At 43.6% G+C, this 20,234-nt stretch overlaps 1 protein-coding gene across 1 annotated transcript in view; it reads right to left on the bottom strand.

Annotated features, from left to right (window-relative positions):
• gpr158a (G protein-coupled receptor 158a) overlaps positions 1-15,754 on the bottom strand; it is a 777,085-nt gene extending 761,331 nt beyond the window's left edge. Inside the window, exon 1 of the mRNA XM_070880082.1 lies at positions 14,853-15,754. Coding sequence (XP_070736183.1) covers positions 14,853-15,754 — 902 coding nt within the window. The remainder of the gene's footprint in view (positions 1-14,852) is intronic.
• Positions 15,755-20,234: the final 4,480 nt, after the last annotated feature.

Here is a 20,234-nt window from a genome sequence, read left to right as displayed (position 1 = left end):
TTTCCTCATTGCATAGCTGAGCATGCAGCTTTTTCAGAGCTACTGGTGATTAACCTGCTTGTGAACTGCTCGAGAAATGTGAAAATGAGCATTAGTACAAGTATAATTGTTCCTTTATAAGTAAAGCAAATTAGAATAAGGAAAGACACTCTTGTCAGTCTGCCACTCTGTCTGACTCTTTCTTTATCCCTCTTATGGATTAGCAACGAGAATCACTATCTCACAGCCATAAACAATTAGAGATTACCTTTCCTGTCAACAAAACACAAGCGAGATAATTAGTTACCTTCAAAATTCATTTGGTGTTTTCAAATTTTACATTGAGCTAGCATTAACGAGCAAAGATTCTTTCTCTCTCAGCTTAATGTTTTCTGAAATGTATAGAACACAAAACAAAAGGTGCTACTGGTATGCAATCAACTATCATTTTTCTTTTTATATTACATAAACACAGACTCCCTGTTTTTTTTTAAAAACACTCAATGAGTTTACCTAAATAAGGCTTTTGAAATTGGTCTTCTATCTTTGCTTCAAATTATTCTGAAAAACAACTGAGCACATATTGCTAGAATATGAAGGAAAATATTCCATCAATAAGTTGACTCAATGGTATTGATGCATTTTTGGAAATAAGGTGCACTGCACATGCTCACTTCACAACTCTGGGCAAAAATATCAAGTCCAAGACCAGGCTTTTAGGAGATGGCTGAAGCCTCCAAATTTAAGCTTTAATAAAGGCTTTAAAAGATATAAAAGATGATTCAATCGATAAATTTAATGATATTGTGAAATATGTATATATATATATATGTTTTTATAATTTTGTGCAATATAAACTTCAGTTACAGGGGGAAAAAATGGCAGATGATTTTTTTCAGAAAGCATTTTGAATGATTTGTGAAGTAAAAATAATGAGTGCCCTGCAAACACTCACTAAATCAGTGGATATTACATAGAAAGCAGTTTTATAAGACACTAAAAGTCCTATCACTGCCACTTACAGGGTTCATAGGTATTTGTAAAAAATATCGATACTTTTATAATTCGATTTATAGAACTGATTTACATGGAAGTTTTCAATGGAACATGTATAGGATTTAATATATTATAAAATGTATATCACTCATCTAGTGCACATCATTCATGCACCAGATGTCACACTTGTTTGCAGATGCAAAACACTTTTTTGGGAAAAGAAAACCAGTCATAGACTTGTAATCTAAAATCTACAATCAGTTCCAACTATCCTCTGATTGGCCTCAGCAGTGCATAAGTAACTACAATACCAGGATTTCCTGTCAGACCAGTGGTCTTGAAGAAACAGGGAACTAAATATCACAACTGTAATTGTAAAACACCATGAGAGATCCTGCTAGTGTAATATCCTGCTAGTGTAATAACAAGCAGCAAATTATACCCAGAAAATCATTCTTTGCATTAGGCTACTAACAAAAAGTTACAGCACTGCTACCGCAATTTACAAAGTAAATTTACGAAGTAGTTCAAACCTGTCTGGTATATTCCTGGTCAACAGTTACCTCCCATCCACCCTGCTGTAGTATCCTCTATTCAGCCCTGTTAGGAACATAGGAATTGCGCATCCCTTATTTTAGTCATTCCACCATTGGCAGCCATGATTTCAGCTGCCTAGGCCCTAAGTTTTGGAATTCCCTCCCTGGGGAAAGAGGGAGCTGTTCCGTTAGGGTGGACTCCACTTAAACCGGGCTGGGACCAGCATCCTGGCAAGTCGAATAACTAGGGCTGTAGATAGGTCTTTAAGCTAAAAGATGGGGTGGGCGGAGGGATCAGTGAAGGGAAATTTAGAAATCTAAAAAGGAAGGTCAATGCAACAGAGCAGTGTAGCAATTTGGATAAAAATAAGCAGAATTTGACAGGAAGGGACAGAGAGTTTAACGGTAGCAGTGCAGCAGTACAGTCAGGGAATAATGGTAAAAAAATTAAATTAAAGGCTTTTTATCTGAATGCACGAAACATTCGTAACAAGAAAAGACGAACGAGTAGCACAAATAGAGATACATGGTTTTGATCTAATAGCCATTACAGAGACGTGGTTGTAAAGTGACCAAGGTTGGGAACTGAATGTTCCAGGTTACTTGATGTTTCGAAAGGACAGGCAGAATGGAAAATGGGGGCGGTGGGGGGGGGCGGGGGGTGGAGGGTAGCCCTGATAATAAAGGACAGTAGAGATCAAGGATCCTGGCTCGGAAGATCAGGAAGTAGAATCAGTATGGATGGTGGATGGAGATAAGGAATAAGGCACAGAAAACATTGGTGGGAGTAGTAAATAGACCCCCTAACAGTAGCTATACTGTTGGACAGAATATTAATCAAGAAATAGTAGGAGCTTGTAACAAAGGTAATACAATAATCGTAGGGGACTTTAATCTTCATATAGACTCAACAAATGAATTGGCAAAGGTAGCCTGGAGGATGAGTTCATGGAATGCATTCGGGACAGTTTCCTGGAATAATACGCCATGGAACCAACCAGGGAACAGGCTATTTTAGATCTTCTTTTGTGTAATGAGAAAGGGTTAATGAGCAATCTCATAGTAAGGGATCCTCTGGGCAGAGTGATCATAATATGAAGGAATTTAACATTACGTTTGAGAGTGACTTGCCTAAGTCCGAAATTAGTCTTAAACTTAAATAAAACCAATGACATAGTTACGAAGGGCGAGTTGGCTAAGGTAGATTGGAAAAATAGATTAAAAGATATGGCAATCATCATCATAGGCGGTCCCTCAAACGAGGATGACTTGCTTCCACGAGAGTTCACAGATGTTTCAATGAAGGACCCGATGTTCTAGTCCTGAACTCCAATTGAGAGGGTGGAAGATGCCTGTGCGTGAATTTTTTTTTAACGTGTGGTGATCGTTGCACATCAGCCACCATACGGGCTTTATTCAGTGGCAAGGATTAACCAGGATGACTGCAGACCTGCTCTGTTGCACGGACCTAGTACGCACACATATCGCAGCTTGGGCAGCTCCGTGCTGCCCCTGGGCCCTCGGCTCTTCTGGGCCCGGTACCCTCATTCGCCGCACCTCTGCCATGATGTTCCAAGGCCTGGTGCTCCAGCTCTATTTATAGCCCTGACCTGCGATGGTGTTCTCACACAGGTTGGGGCGGCCACGATAAAGATAAGCAGTGGATAGCATTTAAATAAATATTTCATAATTCTCAACAAAAATACATTCCATTGAGAAACAAAAACGCCACAGGAAAAGTGATCCATCCGTGGCTAACTAAAGAAGTTAAGGATAGCATTAGATTGAAAGGAGTTTGTAATGTTGCGAAGAATAGTAGTAAGCCTGAGGATCGGGAGAGTTTCAGAAACCAGCGAAGGATGACCCAAAAAATTGATAAAATGGGAAAAAATAGAATGAGAGAAAACTAGCAAGAAATATAAAACCAGATTGTAAGAGCTTCTACAAGTATGTAAAAAGGAAGAGAGTAGCAGAAATAAACATTGGTCCTTAGATGCTGAGACAGGAGAAATTATTTTGGGAAAAAGGAAATGCAGAAAGGTTAAACAAATATTTTGTAACTGTCTTCACAGTAGAAGACACAAAAAGCATACCTAAAATGGTGGGGAACCAAGAGTCTAATGAAGGTGAGGAACTTAATGTAATTAATATAAGTAGAGAAACTAATGGGACTAAAAGCCAACAAATCCCCTGGACATGATGGCCTACATCCTGGGGTTCTAAAAGAGATGGCTGCAGAGATAGTGGATGCATTGGTTTTGATCTTCCAAAATTTCCTAGATTCTAGAACGGTACCAATAGATTGGAAGATAGCAAATGTAACCCTGCTATTCAAGAAAGGAGGGAGAAAGAAAACAGCGAACCACAGACCAGTTAGCCTGACATCAATTGTCGGGACTATACTGGAATGCATTGACAAGGAAGTGATATCAGGGCACTTAGAAAATCATAACATGATTAGACAGAGTCAACATAGTTTTATGAAAGGGAGATGATGTAACTAGCATGGTAGATCAAGGGGAATCAGTGCATGTAGTATATTTGGATTTCTAAAATGCATTCGATAAGGTGCCACATAAAAGGTTATTACACAAGATAAGGGCTCATGGGATTGGAGATCATGTATTAACATGGATAGAGGATTGGTTAACAGAGAGAAAACAGAGAGTAGGGATAAATGGTCTTTATCGGGTTGGCAGGTTGTAACTAGTGGGGTTCCGCAAGGATCAGTGCTGGGGCCTCAGCTATTTACAATCTATATTAATGACCTAGATGAAGGGACTGAATGTAACGTATTCAAGTTTGCTGCTGATACAAAGCTAGGTGGGACAGTAAGCTGTGAGGCGACATAGATAGACCAAGTGAGTGGGCAGTAAGGTGGCAGATGGAGTTTCATGTAGGGAAATGTGAGGTCACTTTAGTAGGAAGAATAGAGAAACAGAATATTTTTTAACTGGTGAGAAACTTTTAAATGTTGGTATTCAGAGAGATTTGGGTGTCCTCATGCCATAAGAACATAAGAAATAAGAGCAGGAGTGGGCCATTTGGACCCTCAAGTCTGCTCCGCCATTCAATACGATCATGGCTGACCTGAAGAAACACAGAAAGCCAGCATGCAGGTACAGCAAGCAATAAGGAAGGCAAATAGCATGCTGTCCTTCATTGCATGGGGGTTGGAGTACAAGAGTAAGGAATTCTTGCTACAATTGTACAGGGCCTTGGTGAAACCACACCTGGAGTACTGTGCGCAGTATTGGTCTCATAGAAACATAGAAACATAGAAAATAGGTGCAGGAGCAGGCCATTCGGTCTTTCAAGCCTACACCACCATTCAATAAGATCATGGCTGATCATTCACCTCAGTACCCCTTTCCTGCTTTCTCTCCATACTCCTTGATTCCTTTAGCCGTAAGAGCCACAGCTAACTCCCTCTTAAATATATCCAATGAACTGGCATCAACAACTCTCTGCAGTAGGGAATTCCACAGGTAAACAACTCTCTCTGAGTGAAGAAGTTTCTCCTCATCTCAGTCCTAAATGGTTTACCCCTTATGCTTAGACTGTGTCTACTGGTTTTGGACTTCCCCAACATCGGGAACATTCTTCCTGTATCTAACCTGTCCAGTCCCGTCAGAATGTAATATGTTTCTATGAGATCCCCTCTCATCCTTCTAAACTCCAGTGAATAAAGGCCCAGTCGATCCAGTCTCTCCTCATATGTCAGTCCAGCCATTCCAGGAATCAGTCTGGTGAACCTTTGATGCACTCCCTCAATAGCAAGAACATCCTTCCTCAGATTAGGAGACCAAAACTGAACACAATATTCCAGGTGAGGCCTCACCAAGGCCCTGTACAACTGCAGTAAGACCTCCCTGCTCCTATACTCAAAACCCCTAGCTATGCAGGCCAACATACCATTTGCCTTATTCACCGCCTGCTGTACCTGCATGCCAACTTTCAATGACTGATGTACCATGACATCATCTCACCTTTTCCTAAGCTGCCGCCATTCAGATAATATTCTGCCATCGTGTTTTTGCCTCCAAAGTGGATAACCTCACATTTATCCACATTATACTGCATCTGCCATGCATTTGCCCACTCACCTAACCTGTCCAAGTCACCCTGCAGCCTCTTAGCGTCCTCCTCACAGCTCACACCGCCACCCAGTTTAGTGTCATCTGCAAACTTGGAGATATTACACTCAATTCCTTCATCTAAATCATTAATGTATATTGTAAATAGCTGGGGTCCCAGCACTGAGCCCTGCGGCACCGCACTCATCACTGCCTGCCATTCTTAAAAGGACTCATTTATCCCGACTCTCTGCTTCCTGTCTGCCAACTAGTTCTCTATCCACGTCAGTACATTACCTCCAATACCTTGTGCTTTAATTTTGCACACCAATCTCTTGTGTGGGACCTTGTCAAAAGCCTTTTGAAAATCCAAATACACCACATCCACTGGTTCTCCCTTGTCCACTCTACTAGTTACATCCTCAACAAATTCCAGAAGATTTGTCAAGCATGATTTCCCTTTCATAAATCTATGTTGACTTGGACCGATCCTGTCACTGCTTTCCAAATGCGCTGTTATTTCATCTTTAATATTTGATTCCAACATTTTCCCCACGACTGATGTCAGGCTAACCTGTCTATAATTACCTGTTTTCTCTCTCCCTCCCTTTTTAAAAAGTGGTGTTACATTAGCTACCCTCCAGTCTATAGGAACTGATCCAGAGTCGATAGATTGTTGGAAAATGATCACCAATGCATCCACTATTTCTAGGGCCACTTCCTTAAGTACTCTGGGATACAGACTATCAGGCCCCGGGGATTCAATCGCATCAATTTCCCTAACACAATTTCCTGCCTAATAAGGATATCCTTCAGTTCCTCCTTCTCACGAGACCCTCGGTCCCCTCGTACTACCGGAAGGTTATTTGTGTCTTCCTTTGTGAAGACAGAACCAAAGTATTTGTTGAACTGGTCTGCCATTTCTTTGTTCCCCGTTATAAATTCACCTGAATCTGACTGCAAGGGACCTATGTTTGTCTTCACTAATTTTTTTTTCTTCACATATCTATAGAAGCTTTTGCAGTCAGTTTTTATATTCCCGGCAAGCGTCCTCTAATACTCTATTTCCCCCCTCCTAATTAAACCCTTTGTCTTCCTCTGCTGAATTCTAAATTTCTCCCAGTCCTCAGGTTTGCTGCTTTTTCTGGCCAATTTATATGCCTCTTCCTTGGATTTAACACTATCCTTAATTTCCCTCGTTAGCCACGGTTGAGCCACCCTCCCCGTTTTATTTTTACTCCAGACAGGGATGTACAATTGTTGAAGTTCATCCATGTGATCTTTAAATGTTTGCCATTGCCTATCCACCGTCAACCCTCTAAGTATCATTTGCCAGTCTATTCTAGTCCAATTCACGTCTCATACCATCGAAGTTACCTTTCCTTAAGTTCAGAACCCTAGTCTCTGAATTAACTGTGTCACTCTCCATCTTGATAAGGAATTCTACCATATTATGGTCACTCTTCCCCAAGCGGCCTCGCACAACAAGATTGCTAATTAGTCCTTTCTCATTACACATCACCCAGTCTAGGATGGCCAGTTCTCTAGTTGGTTCCTCGACATATTGGTCTAGAAAAACATCCCTAATACACTCCAGGAAATCCTCCTCCATCGTATTGCTACCAGTTTGGTTAGCCCAATCTATATGTAGATTAAAGTCGCCCATGATAACTGCTGCACCTTTATTGCACGCATCCCTAATTTCTTATTTGATGCTGTCCCAAATCTCACTACTACTGTTTGGTGGTCTGTACACAACTCCCACTAGCGTTTTCTGCCCTTTGGTATTCCGCAGCTCTACCTATACAGATTCCACATCATCCAAGCTAATGTCCTTCCTTACTATTGCGTTAATTTCCTCTTTAACCAGCAACGCTATCCCATCTCCTTTTCCTTTGTGTCTATCCTTCCTGAATGTTGAATACCCCTGGATGTTGAGTTCCCAGCTTTGGTCACCCTGAAGCCATGTCTCCGTGATGCCAATTATATCATATTCATTAAATGCTACCTGTGCAGTTATTTCATCCACTTTATTATGAATACTCCTCGCATTGAGGCACAGAGACTTCAGGCTTGTCCTTTTAACACACTTTGCCCCTTTAGAATTTTGCTGTAATGTGGCCCTTTTTGATTTTTGCCTTGGGTTTCTCTGCCCTCCAATTTTACTTTTCTCCTTTCTATGTTTTGCTTCTGCCCCTATTTTACTTCCCTCTGTCTCCCTACATAGGTTCCCATCCCCCTGCCATATTAGTTTAAGCCCTCCCCAACAGCACTAGCAAACACTCCCCTTAGGACATTGGTTCTGGTCCTGCCCAGGTGCAGACCATCTGGTTTGTACTGGTCCCACCTCCCCCAGAACTGGTTCCAATGTCCCAGGAATTTGAATCCCTCTCTTCTGCACCACTCCTCAAGCCACGTATTTATCTGAGCTATCCTGCGATTCCTACTCTGACGAGCACGTGGCACTCGTAGCAATCCTGAGATTACTACCTTTGAGGACCTACTTTTTAAATTTAACTCCAAGCTTCCTCAATTCAGCTTGTAAGACCTCATCCCGTTTTTTACCTTTATCATTGTACCTATATGCACCACGACAACTGGCTGTTCACCCTCCCTTTTCAAAATGATCTGCACCTGCTCTGAGACATCCTTGACCCTTGCACCAGGGAGGCAACATACCATCCCGTAGATGAGGGGGTTACCTTATGATGATAGATTGAGTAGACTGGGTCTTTACTCGTTGGAGTTCAGAAGGATGAGGAGTGATCGTATAGAAACACTTAAAATAGTGAAAGGGATAGACAAGATAAAGGCAGAGAGGTTGTTTCCACTGGTCGGGGAGACTAGAACTAGGAGGCACAGCCTCAAAATATGGGGGAGTCAATTTGAAACCGAGTTGAGAAGGAATTTCTTCTCCCAGAGGGTTGTGAATCTGTGGAATTCTCTGCCCAAGGAAGCAGTTGAGGCTAGCTCATTGAATGTATTCAAGTCACAGATAGATAGATTTTTAACCAATAAGGGAATTAAGGGCTATGGGGAGCGGGCGGGTAAGTGGAGCTGAGTCCACGGCCAGATCAGCCATGATCTTGTTGCATGGCGGAGCAGGCTCGAGGGGCTAGATGGCCTACTCCTGTTCCTAATTCTTATGTTCTTATGTTCTTATCTTATCCTGGAGTCTCGATTGTGGACGCAGAAACGTCTATCTATTCCCCTTACAATAGAATCTCCTACCACTATAGCTCTCCCACTCTTTTTAGCTAAGGAAAGATATGCTTGCCTTGGAGGCAGTCAACAAAGGTTCACTAGATTGATTCCTGGGATGAGAGGGCTGTCTTATGATGAGAGATTGTGTATTATACGATCTGGAGTTTAGAAGAATGAGAGGTGATCTCATTGAAACATACAAGATACTGAAGGGGATTGACAGGGTAGATGCTGAGAGGTTGTTTCTCCTGGCTGGAGTGTCTAAGAGGTAGGCCATTTAAGGCAGAGATGAGGAGGAATTTCTTCACTCAGAGGGTTGTGAATCTTTGGAATTCTCTGCCCCAGAGGGCTGTGGAAGCTGAGTCTCTGAGTATATTCAAGGCGGAGATAGATAGATTATTTGACTCTAGGGGAATCAAGGGATATGGAGATCGGGCAGGAAAGTGGAGTTGAGGTCGATGATCAGCAGGCTCGAGGGGCAGGAAGGCCTACTCCTTCTCCCGCTCCTATTTCTTACTCCTTATGTTCTTACGTAAACATCTCTGCCTCTCAACCTCTCTCTTCTAGTAGAGTGGACAAGGGAGAACCAGTGGATGTGGTGTATTTGGACTTTCAAAAAGCTTTTGACAAGGTCCCACACTAGAGATTGGTGTGTAAAATTAAACACATGGTATTGGGGGTAATGTATTGACGTGGATAGAGAACTCGTTGGCAGACAGGTAGCAGAGAGTCGGGATCCTTTTCAGAAAGGCAGGCAGTGACTAGTGGGGTGCTGCAGGGCTCAGTGCTAGGACCCCAGCTATTTGCAATATACATCAATGATTTAGATGAAGGAATTGAGTGTTATATCTCCAAGTTTGCAGATTACACTCAGCTGGGTGGCAGTGTGAGCTGTGAGGAGGATGCTAAGAGGCTGCAGGGTGACTTGGACAGTTGAGTGGGCAAATGCATGGCAGATGCAGTATAATGTGGATAAATATGAGGTTATTCACTTTGGTGGCAAAAACACGAAGGCAGAATATTATCTGAATGGCAGATTAGGAAACGGGGAGGTGCAATGAGACCTGGGTGTCATGGTACATCAGTCATTGAAAGTTGGCATGCAGGTACAGCAGGCGTTGAAGAAGGCAAATGGCATGTTGGCCTTCATAGGTAAGGAATTTGAGTATAGGAGCAGGGAGGTCTTACTGCAGTTGTACAGGGCCTTGGTGAGGCCTCACCTGGAATATTGTGTTCAGTTTTGATCTACTAATCTGAGGAAGGACCTTCTTGCTATTGAGTGAGTGCAGCAAAGGTTCACCAGACTAATTCCAGGGATGGCAGGACTGACATATGAGGAGAGACTGGATCGACTGGGCCTGTATTCATTGGAGTTTAGAAGAATGAGAGGGGATCTCATAGAAACATATAAAATTCTGACGGGGCTGATGCAGGAAGAATGTTCCCGATTTTGGGGAAGTCCAGAACCAGGGGTCACAGTCTAAGGATAAGGGGTAAGCCATTTAGAATCGTGATGAGGAGAAACTTCTTCATTCAGAGAATTGTGAACCTGTGGAATTCTCTACTGCAGAGAGTTGTTGATGCCAGTTCGTTAGATATATTCAAGAGGGAGTTAGATATGGTCCTTTCGGCTAAAGGGATCAAGGGATATGGAGAGAAAGCAGGAAAGGGTTACTGAGGTGAATGATCAGCCATGATCTTATTGAATGGTGGTGCAGGCTCGAAGGGCCGAATGGCCTACTCCTGCACCTATTTTCTATGTTTCTATGTTTTTCCGTTAAGATGCTTCTTAAAACCCACCTATCCTGATATCTCTTGTGCGGCTCAGTGTCAAATTTTGTTTGATAATCATTCTTGTGAAGCAACTTGAAACATTTTATTATGTTAAAGGTGCTAAATAAATGCAAATTGTTGTTGTTGAATTGATAAATGAAAAAGACCAAAGTCCATCTAGTTCACCTACTACCATGCTGAATGTCACATGATATAATGGCGATGGAGTTGTTCGCTACTCATAGCAACCAATCTCTATCAACTAATCTACAACAGACACAAACAGGACACCCAAAAAATCCCAGTGCTGTTATCGAGGAACATACGATGGAAAAAGCCAGGATTTATATAATATTCAACAACTACAACAACAACAACTTGTATTTATATAGCGCCTTTAATATAGTGAAATGTCCCAAGGTGCTTCACAGGAATATTATGAGATTAAAAATTTGACACCGAGCCGCATAAGGAGAAATTAGGGCAGGTGATCAAAAGCTTGGTCAAACAGGTAAGTTTTAAGGAGCATCCTGAAGGAGGAAGGCAAGGTAGAGAGGTGGAAAGGGTTAGACAGGGAATTCCAGAGCTTAGGGCCGAGGCAACAGAAGGCACGGCCATCAATGGTTGAGCGATTATAATCAGGGTTGCTCAAGAGGGCAGAATTAGAGGAGCGCAGATATCTTAGGGAGCTGTGGGGCTGGAGGAGATTGCAGACATAGGTAGGGGCGAGGCCATGGAGGGAATTGAAAACAAGCGTGGATGAGGGCGTCAGCAGCAGATGGGCTGAAGCAAAAGTGGAGATGGGTGATGTTATGGAGTTGGAAATAGGCGGTCTTAGTTATGCTGTGGATGTGTGAACGAAAGCTCATTTCAGGGTCAAATATGACACCAAGGTTGCGAACAGTCTGGTTCAGCTTCAGATAGAAATTGGGGAGAGGGATGGAGTCAGTGGCTAGGGAATGGAGTTCGTGGCGGGGACTGAAAATAACGGCTTCGGTCTTCCCAATATTCAATTGGAGAACATTTCTGCTCATCCAGAACTAGATATCAGACAAGCAGTCTGATAATTTGGAGACCGTGGACGGGTCAAGAGAGGTGGTGGTGAGGTAGAGCTGGGTATCATCAGCGTACATGTGGAAACTGACGCAGTATTTTCAGATGATGTCGCCAAGGGGCAACATGTAGATGAGAAATAGGAGGGGGCGAAGGATAGATCTTTGGGGGATACCAAAGGTAATGAAGTAGAGGCTGGAAGAGAAGACGTTGCAGGTGATTGATTCTCTGGCTACGATTAGATAGATAAGAATGGAACCAAGCGAGTGCAGTCTCACCCAGTGGGACGATGGTGGAGAGGTGTTGGAGAAGGATAGAGTCATCAACCGTGTCAAAGGCTGCAGACAAGTCAAGAAGGACAAGGAGGGATAGTCTGCCTTCGTCACAGTCACAAAGTCATTTGTGACTTTGATGAGAGCCGTTTCAGTACTGTGCCAGGCGCGGAAACCAGATTGGAGGTATTGAAACATGCAATTGTGGGAAAGATGCGGACAGATTTTGGAGGCGACAATACGTTCAAGGACTTTGGAGAGGAAAGAGAGATTGGAAATGGGGCGGTAATTTTCAAGGACAGAGAGGTCGGGAGTTGTTTTTTTGAGAAGGGTGATGACGGAAGATTTAAGGTAGAGAGAGACAGTAATTGAGGAGAGAGAACCATTAATAATATGAGCTAATATGGGAGCCAGCAAAGGAAGTTGGGTGGTCAGCAGTTTGGTGGGAATAGAGATGGCAAAATCGAGGGAGTGGCCATGAATAAGGGTTGGGGAATTTACATGGAGGGAGAGATTAAGGGAGGAGAGGAGGCTAGTGAACTGAGAGCATGATGAATTGAGATGGAGGTTGTAATTACCGAGGGTGAGAAGTGATTCTGTGCAGAGGCAGAGGGAGGAAGGTAGTGAAGAAATATCAGTAATAAAATGTTTATGATACTAGGGATTTTTGTCAAGCACTTCTCACTTATTATATGTCTATGAAATCACTTTCTTGAAACTCATTGTGGAGATAAATCATCCACTGCCTGGGGTGAAATTAAATTTACCCCTCAAAAGTAAGTTTGATTATGCAAAGAGTCACAGCAGCTGAACTATTCAGGCCCAGACTGTACTGCCCATTATTTTCTTGTTAGGACATATCCAGTGGAGTACGTGGAGTATGTGATTTTTTTTGGAAGGGAATAATAGAGTATGTTAAACTTGTGTTAAAAGCAGTCGCAATACAATACTGAACATAAGAACATAAGAAATAGGAACAGGAGTAGGCCATTTGGCCCCTTGAGCCTGCTCCGCCATTTAATAAGATCATGGCTGATCTGATCATGGACTCAGCTCCATTCCCTGTCCGCTCCCCATAACCCTTTATTCCCTTATCGCTCAAAAGTCTGTCTCTCTCAGCCTTAAATATATTCAATGACCCAGCCTGCACAACTCTGTGGGACAGAGAATTTCCCAGATTGTTGAGGAAACTGGGTCACTGAATATAATTAAGGTTCTGAAACTCCAAATAGGTTATAATTTCAGAATTAATCTGTTGAAAATGTCACTTGCACGCATTATCAGCAATTCGAAAACCAAGAAGGTAACTGCAATTTTACTCCCAGGGACTATGCAAACGGGGTAGGATGTCAATTACAAGGTTATGACCATCATCACGATACACAGCGGGCCCCTAATTACCACAGTCTGTTTTCATTAACCTTTCACTTGTCTCATTTCCAACAGCCCAATCCCTGGTCATATATTACAATGAGACTTTGGGCGCATATTCTACTGGGGAGGTAACTTCAAATCTTATTGCAACACGGGTGATAATTACACTTGAAGAATATTTTAAAGTGTAAAATGCAGCACCCGTCAAATTAGCAACAAAAAATGCTCACGATCTGTGGATCACACAAGCGACACAAGAACATTCACAAACACGCTCCTGGTTCCATTTGAGCTTTATCCAAGCATATATTTGGGGGAATTTCACGTCAGTTTCAGGATGAACCCAGCCAGCCTCACCTCTCGTTCTACTAATCAATCGAGAGATTGTTACAATGCACATGATACAACCGTTTAAACATTTCGGGAGCTGAAATGGCGAGTGGAGCCGCATCAATTGCAGATTTCAAACTAGAATGAGCCGAAAAATTTCTTCGTTCAAAAAACACATTTTGAATAATTCCTCCTTTTCTTTAGCGATCCCGAAGCTGCGAGTATTATCTGCGCTGTGTGTGCTGTGCAATCGGGTAAACGCGCCAACGTGAAGATGAATCAGTGTGTTGTGACTGTTGGATCAGAACACATTACAGGGAGAACACGGCTCAATCACACTGACGTCAGCCGGCGGTGTGGGGAAACACGCCGACTTTGTCGAGAAAAGAAGCCGCCGGCACCCTGGAAATAAACCAAAGGCGCATTTATTTAATCGGGCATTACCCCCTTTACACTGGCTCCGGTTGTGTCTGGGCTGTGTCTAAGGACATGAGATTGTTCCACTGATACTGATCACATCTAGAATGGAAATCGGCAGCTAATGGATTCAACCGCGTTTACGTCACCTCATGGAGCCCATTCATATCTGTAAAATGCAGAAATAGTAAACAATCGACCAAAGCGTGCAAGTTCAACATTTGGCATATAATTAAGATGGAATAAACCGAGACATTCTGCTGTGAAATACAAGCTTTTACAGTTCCCGCAGACACGTCTTGAATTGGGTAGACAGTCGGCTGAGGTGAATTTAAAGAGGTTTTTAAAAAAAAAATTAGGTGAAGGAGCGGTCATGACCCCCAAGACGTTTCCTGCGGACCCTCCCATACGAACGCATCTGTCTTCTGTTATTTAGCAAGATTATCGCTGAGGCAAACGCGTCCAAGTGTGTGAGATGGTGCCGTTCTACTATCAGACCTTACTATACTATCTGTTCCGGTATAAAAATCTCCTTTTTATTTGCACTCTTATATTTCACGTATAAAAGGGGAGTTCACTTAGGGAACACTTTCCCGAACTTTTTTCACTTTCCCGAAATTGCTATCTCTGACTAACAAGAGCCCCGCCACCGGAAAAATAAAGCAATCAGATCAAATCTCTGGTTAAATTCTTAGATCAGCGGTATCTGATATGGTGAGAATTCGTGTTATATTTGCTAAATGTTTACATGATTTAGAAGTTTGGGGATGTTACCAGCTGATGCCGAAAAGATGGCCAAACCTCTGTGAGAAATGACTGTGGATTGTGTTGTGATAGCTCACCTAAACTCGGGCTGGAAATCCGGCTTCAATCCATAAAACGAGGTGGAGAGAGTCAGTAGCCACAGAGGGCTGTACTTCCCATGTTCACATTCCAAGTAGGGCGCCGACCACTTGATGTGAGTTTTATCAACCAGGTACCTCATGCCTTTCTTCCGCATGGAGGGATGCATCGATCTCAGATCATCCCTCAGCAACCTCCTGTGAAGGTAGGAAGTGGACGAACGCTGCTGCTTGAGTCGGTTGAACCACTCGGTCTCGGCAGTGAGGTTGGCCAGGTGACGAGCGGTGTGGGACAGATCTTGGAGGAAGATCTGGTTGTCTATCCTCGTGGCCTGCAGAAACACCTGAGGAGGGGAGGTGAACGGCTGGACATCGAAAGTCACTACTGCTCGATGGACTTTGGGGTCGCCCTCCAGAATACTTCTCACCAGAGCATGATACCACTCAATATCCTCCTTAATGGTCATCTCCCGCACCCCGTTGGTTTGCAAAATCATATTTAAGAAATTGGTGGCATGGACAACGGTGTCCATGGCACTGTGGAGTGATGGGTGTATGTCCAGTGCGTGAGAGACCTCGTTTAAATTTGACAATTGGTACCTCTTTGTACAGTTAGCAAAGCCAAGCTTGGAAGGATCCCCAGTATGAAGGAAAGCCCAGACAGGAGTGGGCAGACTGTCATGTTGTTGATGTGTGCTGCTGCCGCCGCTCTCGGAAGATCTGATCGCATTTGATGGGTTCGGGGATCCGTGGGTGTTGGTGTGTCTGTTGTAAATAGGTTGCGTCTCATATTTGCCCACTTTCTCCCTCTGTTGCGCGGAACGTCCGTCCAAACCGTGGCTGGATCCAATGATGAATCCTATCTGGATCTGTAGGACCAAAGAAAGCAAGAAACCAGCCATCTCGGCTGCCAAGTCGTTTTCCCGTTGTCAGTTTATGGCGGCAAAACGAATCTGAAAGCGGGTATTAAAAGGCATATATATCTGTCTATAGATTCCCCAAAATAGTTCAAAATAAATGCATCCTCCCGCGCTGATATGTCAACACTGGCTCAAGTCTATAAATACGCACACGGCGGACCTGATCAGTCAGGTCACCCTGTATCTCTCACTGATGCTATAGTTAGCCGCTTACGTCTCCATCCCAACCGCTTGCCTTGCCGGCTTTTTAATGTTCGTCTTTAGCTTCTAAAGATCTCCGCGGCAAGAAATGACTCAGGGCAGAAGTGGTTTCCGTGCTGGTGACTTTTTCTTTCCTTTTCCCCCCCATCGTCTCCCGGAGTATCAATTGTAGAAGACTTTGCAGCAGGGCAGGCAATGCCAGCTCGGAATAAGTGCTGCTCGCCACTGGCTGTGAGGAAGAGAGGGGGGGGGTTAACGCCAGGACGCGGCATTCATTCTACACTTTCTGTTTTTCGCAACAATACAACTCCACCCACCCTCTCCCTCTCCCTCTCAATCGCTCTCTCTCTCTCTCTCCGCCAGGCGCCACGACCGAGCACAGACAACCACAGTCTAACTCGCTGCTCCGCCAACACCCCCCGCCCCACACACACACACACACACACACCGCCGCTCTGATTGGCTGCCAGCGACGTCGCGAGCGGCGTGCTCGGCACTTTCCGGCCTGCGATTGGTGCACGCGCCCGTTAATCAGCGGCGGCCCGTCAATCATCCGGGCGGCGGGGCTGGCTCGCGGCTGCCGGCTGACTCCGCCCCCTCCCTCTCCCTCCCTCACACACCGACAATGTGAGCGGGCGCGTCTGCCGCCTTCATGTACGCTGCGGTAACAGGTCGAGGCAGTGGCGGGCAGGCGTGCCCTGCAGCGTTCCCCGTGCCCTGGGTTAGCCCTTCCAGTCACACACTTCCGTGCGCTTGATCTAACCTTCCATGCCAGCGTCTTCTTTCACTCTTTATAAAAACAACCCCAAAATGCAGCCAGACCAGTTCCTCGCAGTGTTTGACACATGCAACCAGCGCGTTATTAGCCGGAATAATTGAAGCACCAAGTTGTGTCGGTTGTCACCAAGAAACGCTGACCAACGGCAACTTATCAGAGCTGTTGCATTGGCTGCCTGGCTCGGTGCTGAAAGAACAGCGCTTCGAGCGCGATCCGGAGCCTTCACTTGTGACCTGGAAAGCTCCTTATCGCAAATCTTCTCTAAGTGCAAACATTGCAACAAAAAGGTGACAGGTCTGGCGCTGCTCATTTCTTGTCTAATCAGAAGCAAATCTGCTCAGAGAGATGGAAAATATCGACCGTAAGCGAACACTCAAATTCATCAGGTTGCCTAAAAAATTTAACTTTGCTTCCCCCGTGATAGGAAATCAGTCGTAATGACATTTCTTTTAAACTGATGGCATGTTTCAGCTAAATTATATACTTTCCTATGCACGTTTGGTACACTGAGTTCGATTAATTACATTTATGTAGTGCATTTGAAAAAAGTGCCATTGCAAAATGGTCACGAAAAGCATGCTAATTATTAAAGCATTATAGTTTGTTCACGTATGTGATTTAATATTACACTGAGCAACAGTTATTTATTAAAACCATTTGGGAATTTATGTCCACAGTGGTGAATTCATCTGTTATGCATATCTGATCCCAAAGAGGCTGGGGGATGTAGGCTGCAAAACAACACTGCTTTTATTTTCTGAAATTTGCGCAGCCAGGCGGATAGCAAAAGTTTTTTTTTAAACACTCTAATGTATGTTAAGTACCATAAGTGACATTCATTTCCTCAGTAAACGTCAGTTCAGGGCACAGAATTCCTACGTTTTGAGGCGAATTGGGATGCTCATTCAAAGCGTCTGGGAACGGCTGGCGGTGAAGATTGAAATCTTGTGTTGCGAAGTGGCAGGTTATGTGATGCTCTTCAGTCGCTGGAGGTGAAAAGAACATTTTTGGTACATCGTATAAAGAAACTGATCCCGCATTTGACTCAGCCTTGAAATAGCTCTTATTATAAAGCTAGATTAAGATAAATGCAAGATGTCCCATCCCATCATCCGGTAACATAACATAACAAGAATTAGGAACAGGAGTAGGCCATCTAGCCCCTCGAGCCTGCTCCGCCAATCAACAAGATCATGACTGATCTGGCCGTGGACTCAGCTCCACTTACCAGCCCGCTCCCCATAACCCTTAATACCCTTATTGGTTAAAAATCTATCTATCTGTGATTTGAATACATCCAATGAGCTAGCCTCAACTGCTTCCTTGGGCAGAGAATTCCACAGATTCACAACCCTCTGGGAGAAGAAATTCCTTCTCAACTCGGTTTTAAATTGGCTCCGCCGTATTTTGAGACTGTGCCCCCTCGTTCTAGTCTCCCCGACCAGTGGAAACAATCTCTCTGCCTCTATCTTGTCTATCCCTTTCATTATTTTAAATGTTTCTATAAGATCACACCTCATCCTTCTGAACTCCAACGAGTAAAGACCCAGTCTACTCAATCTATCATCATAAGGTAACCTCCTCATCTCCGGAATCAGCTTAGTGAATCGTCTCTGTACCCCCTCCAAAGCCAGTCTATCCTTCCTTAAGAAAGGTGACCAAAACTGCATGCAGTACTCCAGGTGTAGCCTCACCAATACCCTATACAGTTGCAGCAGGACCTCCCTGCTTTTGTACTCCATCCCTCTCACAATGAAGGCCAACATTCCATTCGCCTTCCTGATTACCTGCTGCACCTGCAAACTAACTTTTTGGGATTCATGCACAAGGACCCCCAGGTCCCTCTTCACCGTAGCATGTTGTAATTTCTCCCCGTTCAAATAATATTCCCTTTTACTGTTTTTTTTTCCAAGGTGGATGACCTCATATTTTCCGACATTGTATTCCATCTGCCAAACTTTCGCCCATTCAATTAACCTATCTAAATCTCTTTGCAGCCTCTCTGTGTCCTCTACACAACCCGCTTTCCCACTAATCTTTGTGTCATCTGCAAATTTTGTTACACTACACTCTGTCCCCTCTTCCAGGTCATCTATGTATATTGTAAACAGTTGTGGTCCCAGCACCGATCCCTGTGGCACACCACTAACCACCGATTTCCAACCCGAAAAGGACCCATTTATCCCGACTCTCTGCTTTCTGTTAGCTAGCCAATTCTCTATCCATGCTAGCACATTTCCTCTGACTCTGCGTACCTTTATCTTCTGCAGTAACCTTTTGTGTGGCACCTTATTGAATGCCTTTTGGAAATCTAAATATACCACATCCATCGGTATACCTCTATCCACCATGCTCGTTATATCCTCAAAGAATTCCAGTAAATTTGTTAAACATGATTTCCCCTTCATGAATCCATGTTGCGTCTGCTTGATTGCACTATTCCTATCTAGATGTCCTGCTATTTCTTCCTTAATGATAGCTTCAAGCATTTTCCCCACTACAGATGTTAAACTAACCGGCCTATAGTTACCTGCCTTTTGTCTGCCCCCTTTTTTAAACAGAGGCGTTACATTAGCTGCTTTCCAATCCGCTGGTACCTCCCCAGAGTCTAGAGAAGTTTGGTAGATTAATACCCTGGGATGCATTTCATCAGGACTAGGGGACTTGTCTATCTTGAGTCCCATTAGCCTGTCCAGCACTACCCCCCTAGTGATAGTGATTATCTCAAGGTCCTCCCTTCCCACATTCCCGTGACCAGCAATTTTTGGCATGGTTTTTGTGTCTTCCACTGTGAAGCCCGAAGCAAAATAATTGTTTCAGATCTCAGCCATTTCCACATTTCCCATTATTAAATCCCCCTTCTCATCTTCTAAGGGACCAACATTTACTTTAGTCAGTCTTTTCCGTTTCATATATCGGTAATAGCTTTTACTATCTGTTTTTATGTTTTGCGCAAGTTTACTTTCGTAATCTATCTTTCCTTTCTTTATTGCTTTTAGTCATTCTTTGCTGTCGTTTAAAATTTTCCCAATCTGCATTGGTTTTTAATTTGATACTCTCCTTTATTTCCTTGGTTATCCACGGCTGGTTATCCCTTCTCTTACCGCCCTTCTTTTTCACTGGAATATATTTTTGTTGAGCACTATGAAAGAGCTCCTTAAAAGTCCTCCACTGTTCCTCAATTGTGCCACTGTTTAGTCTGTTTCCAGTCTACTTTAGCCAACTCTGCCCTCATCCCACTGTAGTCCCCTTCGTTTAAGCATAGTACGCTCGTTTGAGACACTACTTCCTCACCCTCAATCTGTATTACAAATTCAACCATACTGTGATCACTCATTCCGAGAGGATCTTTTACTAGGAGATGGTTTATTATTCCTGTCTCATTACACAGGACCAGATCGAAGATAGCTTGCTCCCTTGTAGGTTCTGTAACATACTGTTCTAAGAAACAATCCCGTATGCATTCTATGAATTCCTCTTCCA

This window comes from Pristiophorus japonicus, chromosome 5 (assembly GCF_044704955.1).
Source record: "Pristiophorus japonicus isolate sPriJap1 chromosome 5, sPriJap1.hap1, whole genome shotgun sequence".
In the NCBI taxonomy this organism is placed as follows: Eukaryota; Metazoa; Chordata; class Chondrichthyes; family Pristiophoridae; genus Pristiophorus; species Pristiophorus japonicus.
The sequence above is the reverse complement of the archived record's forward strand: the minus strand, read 5'-3'. Positions and strand labels throughout refer to the sequence as shown.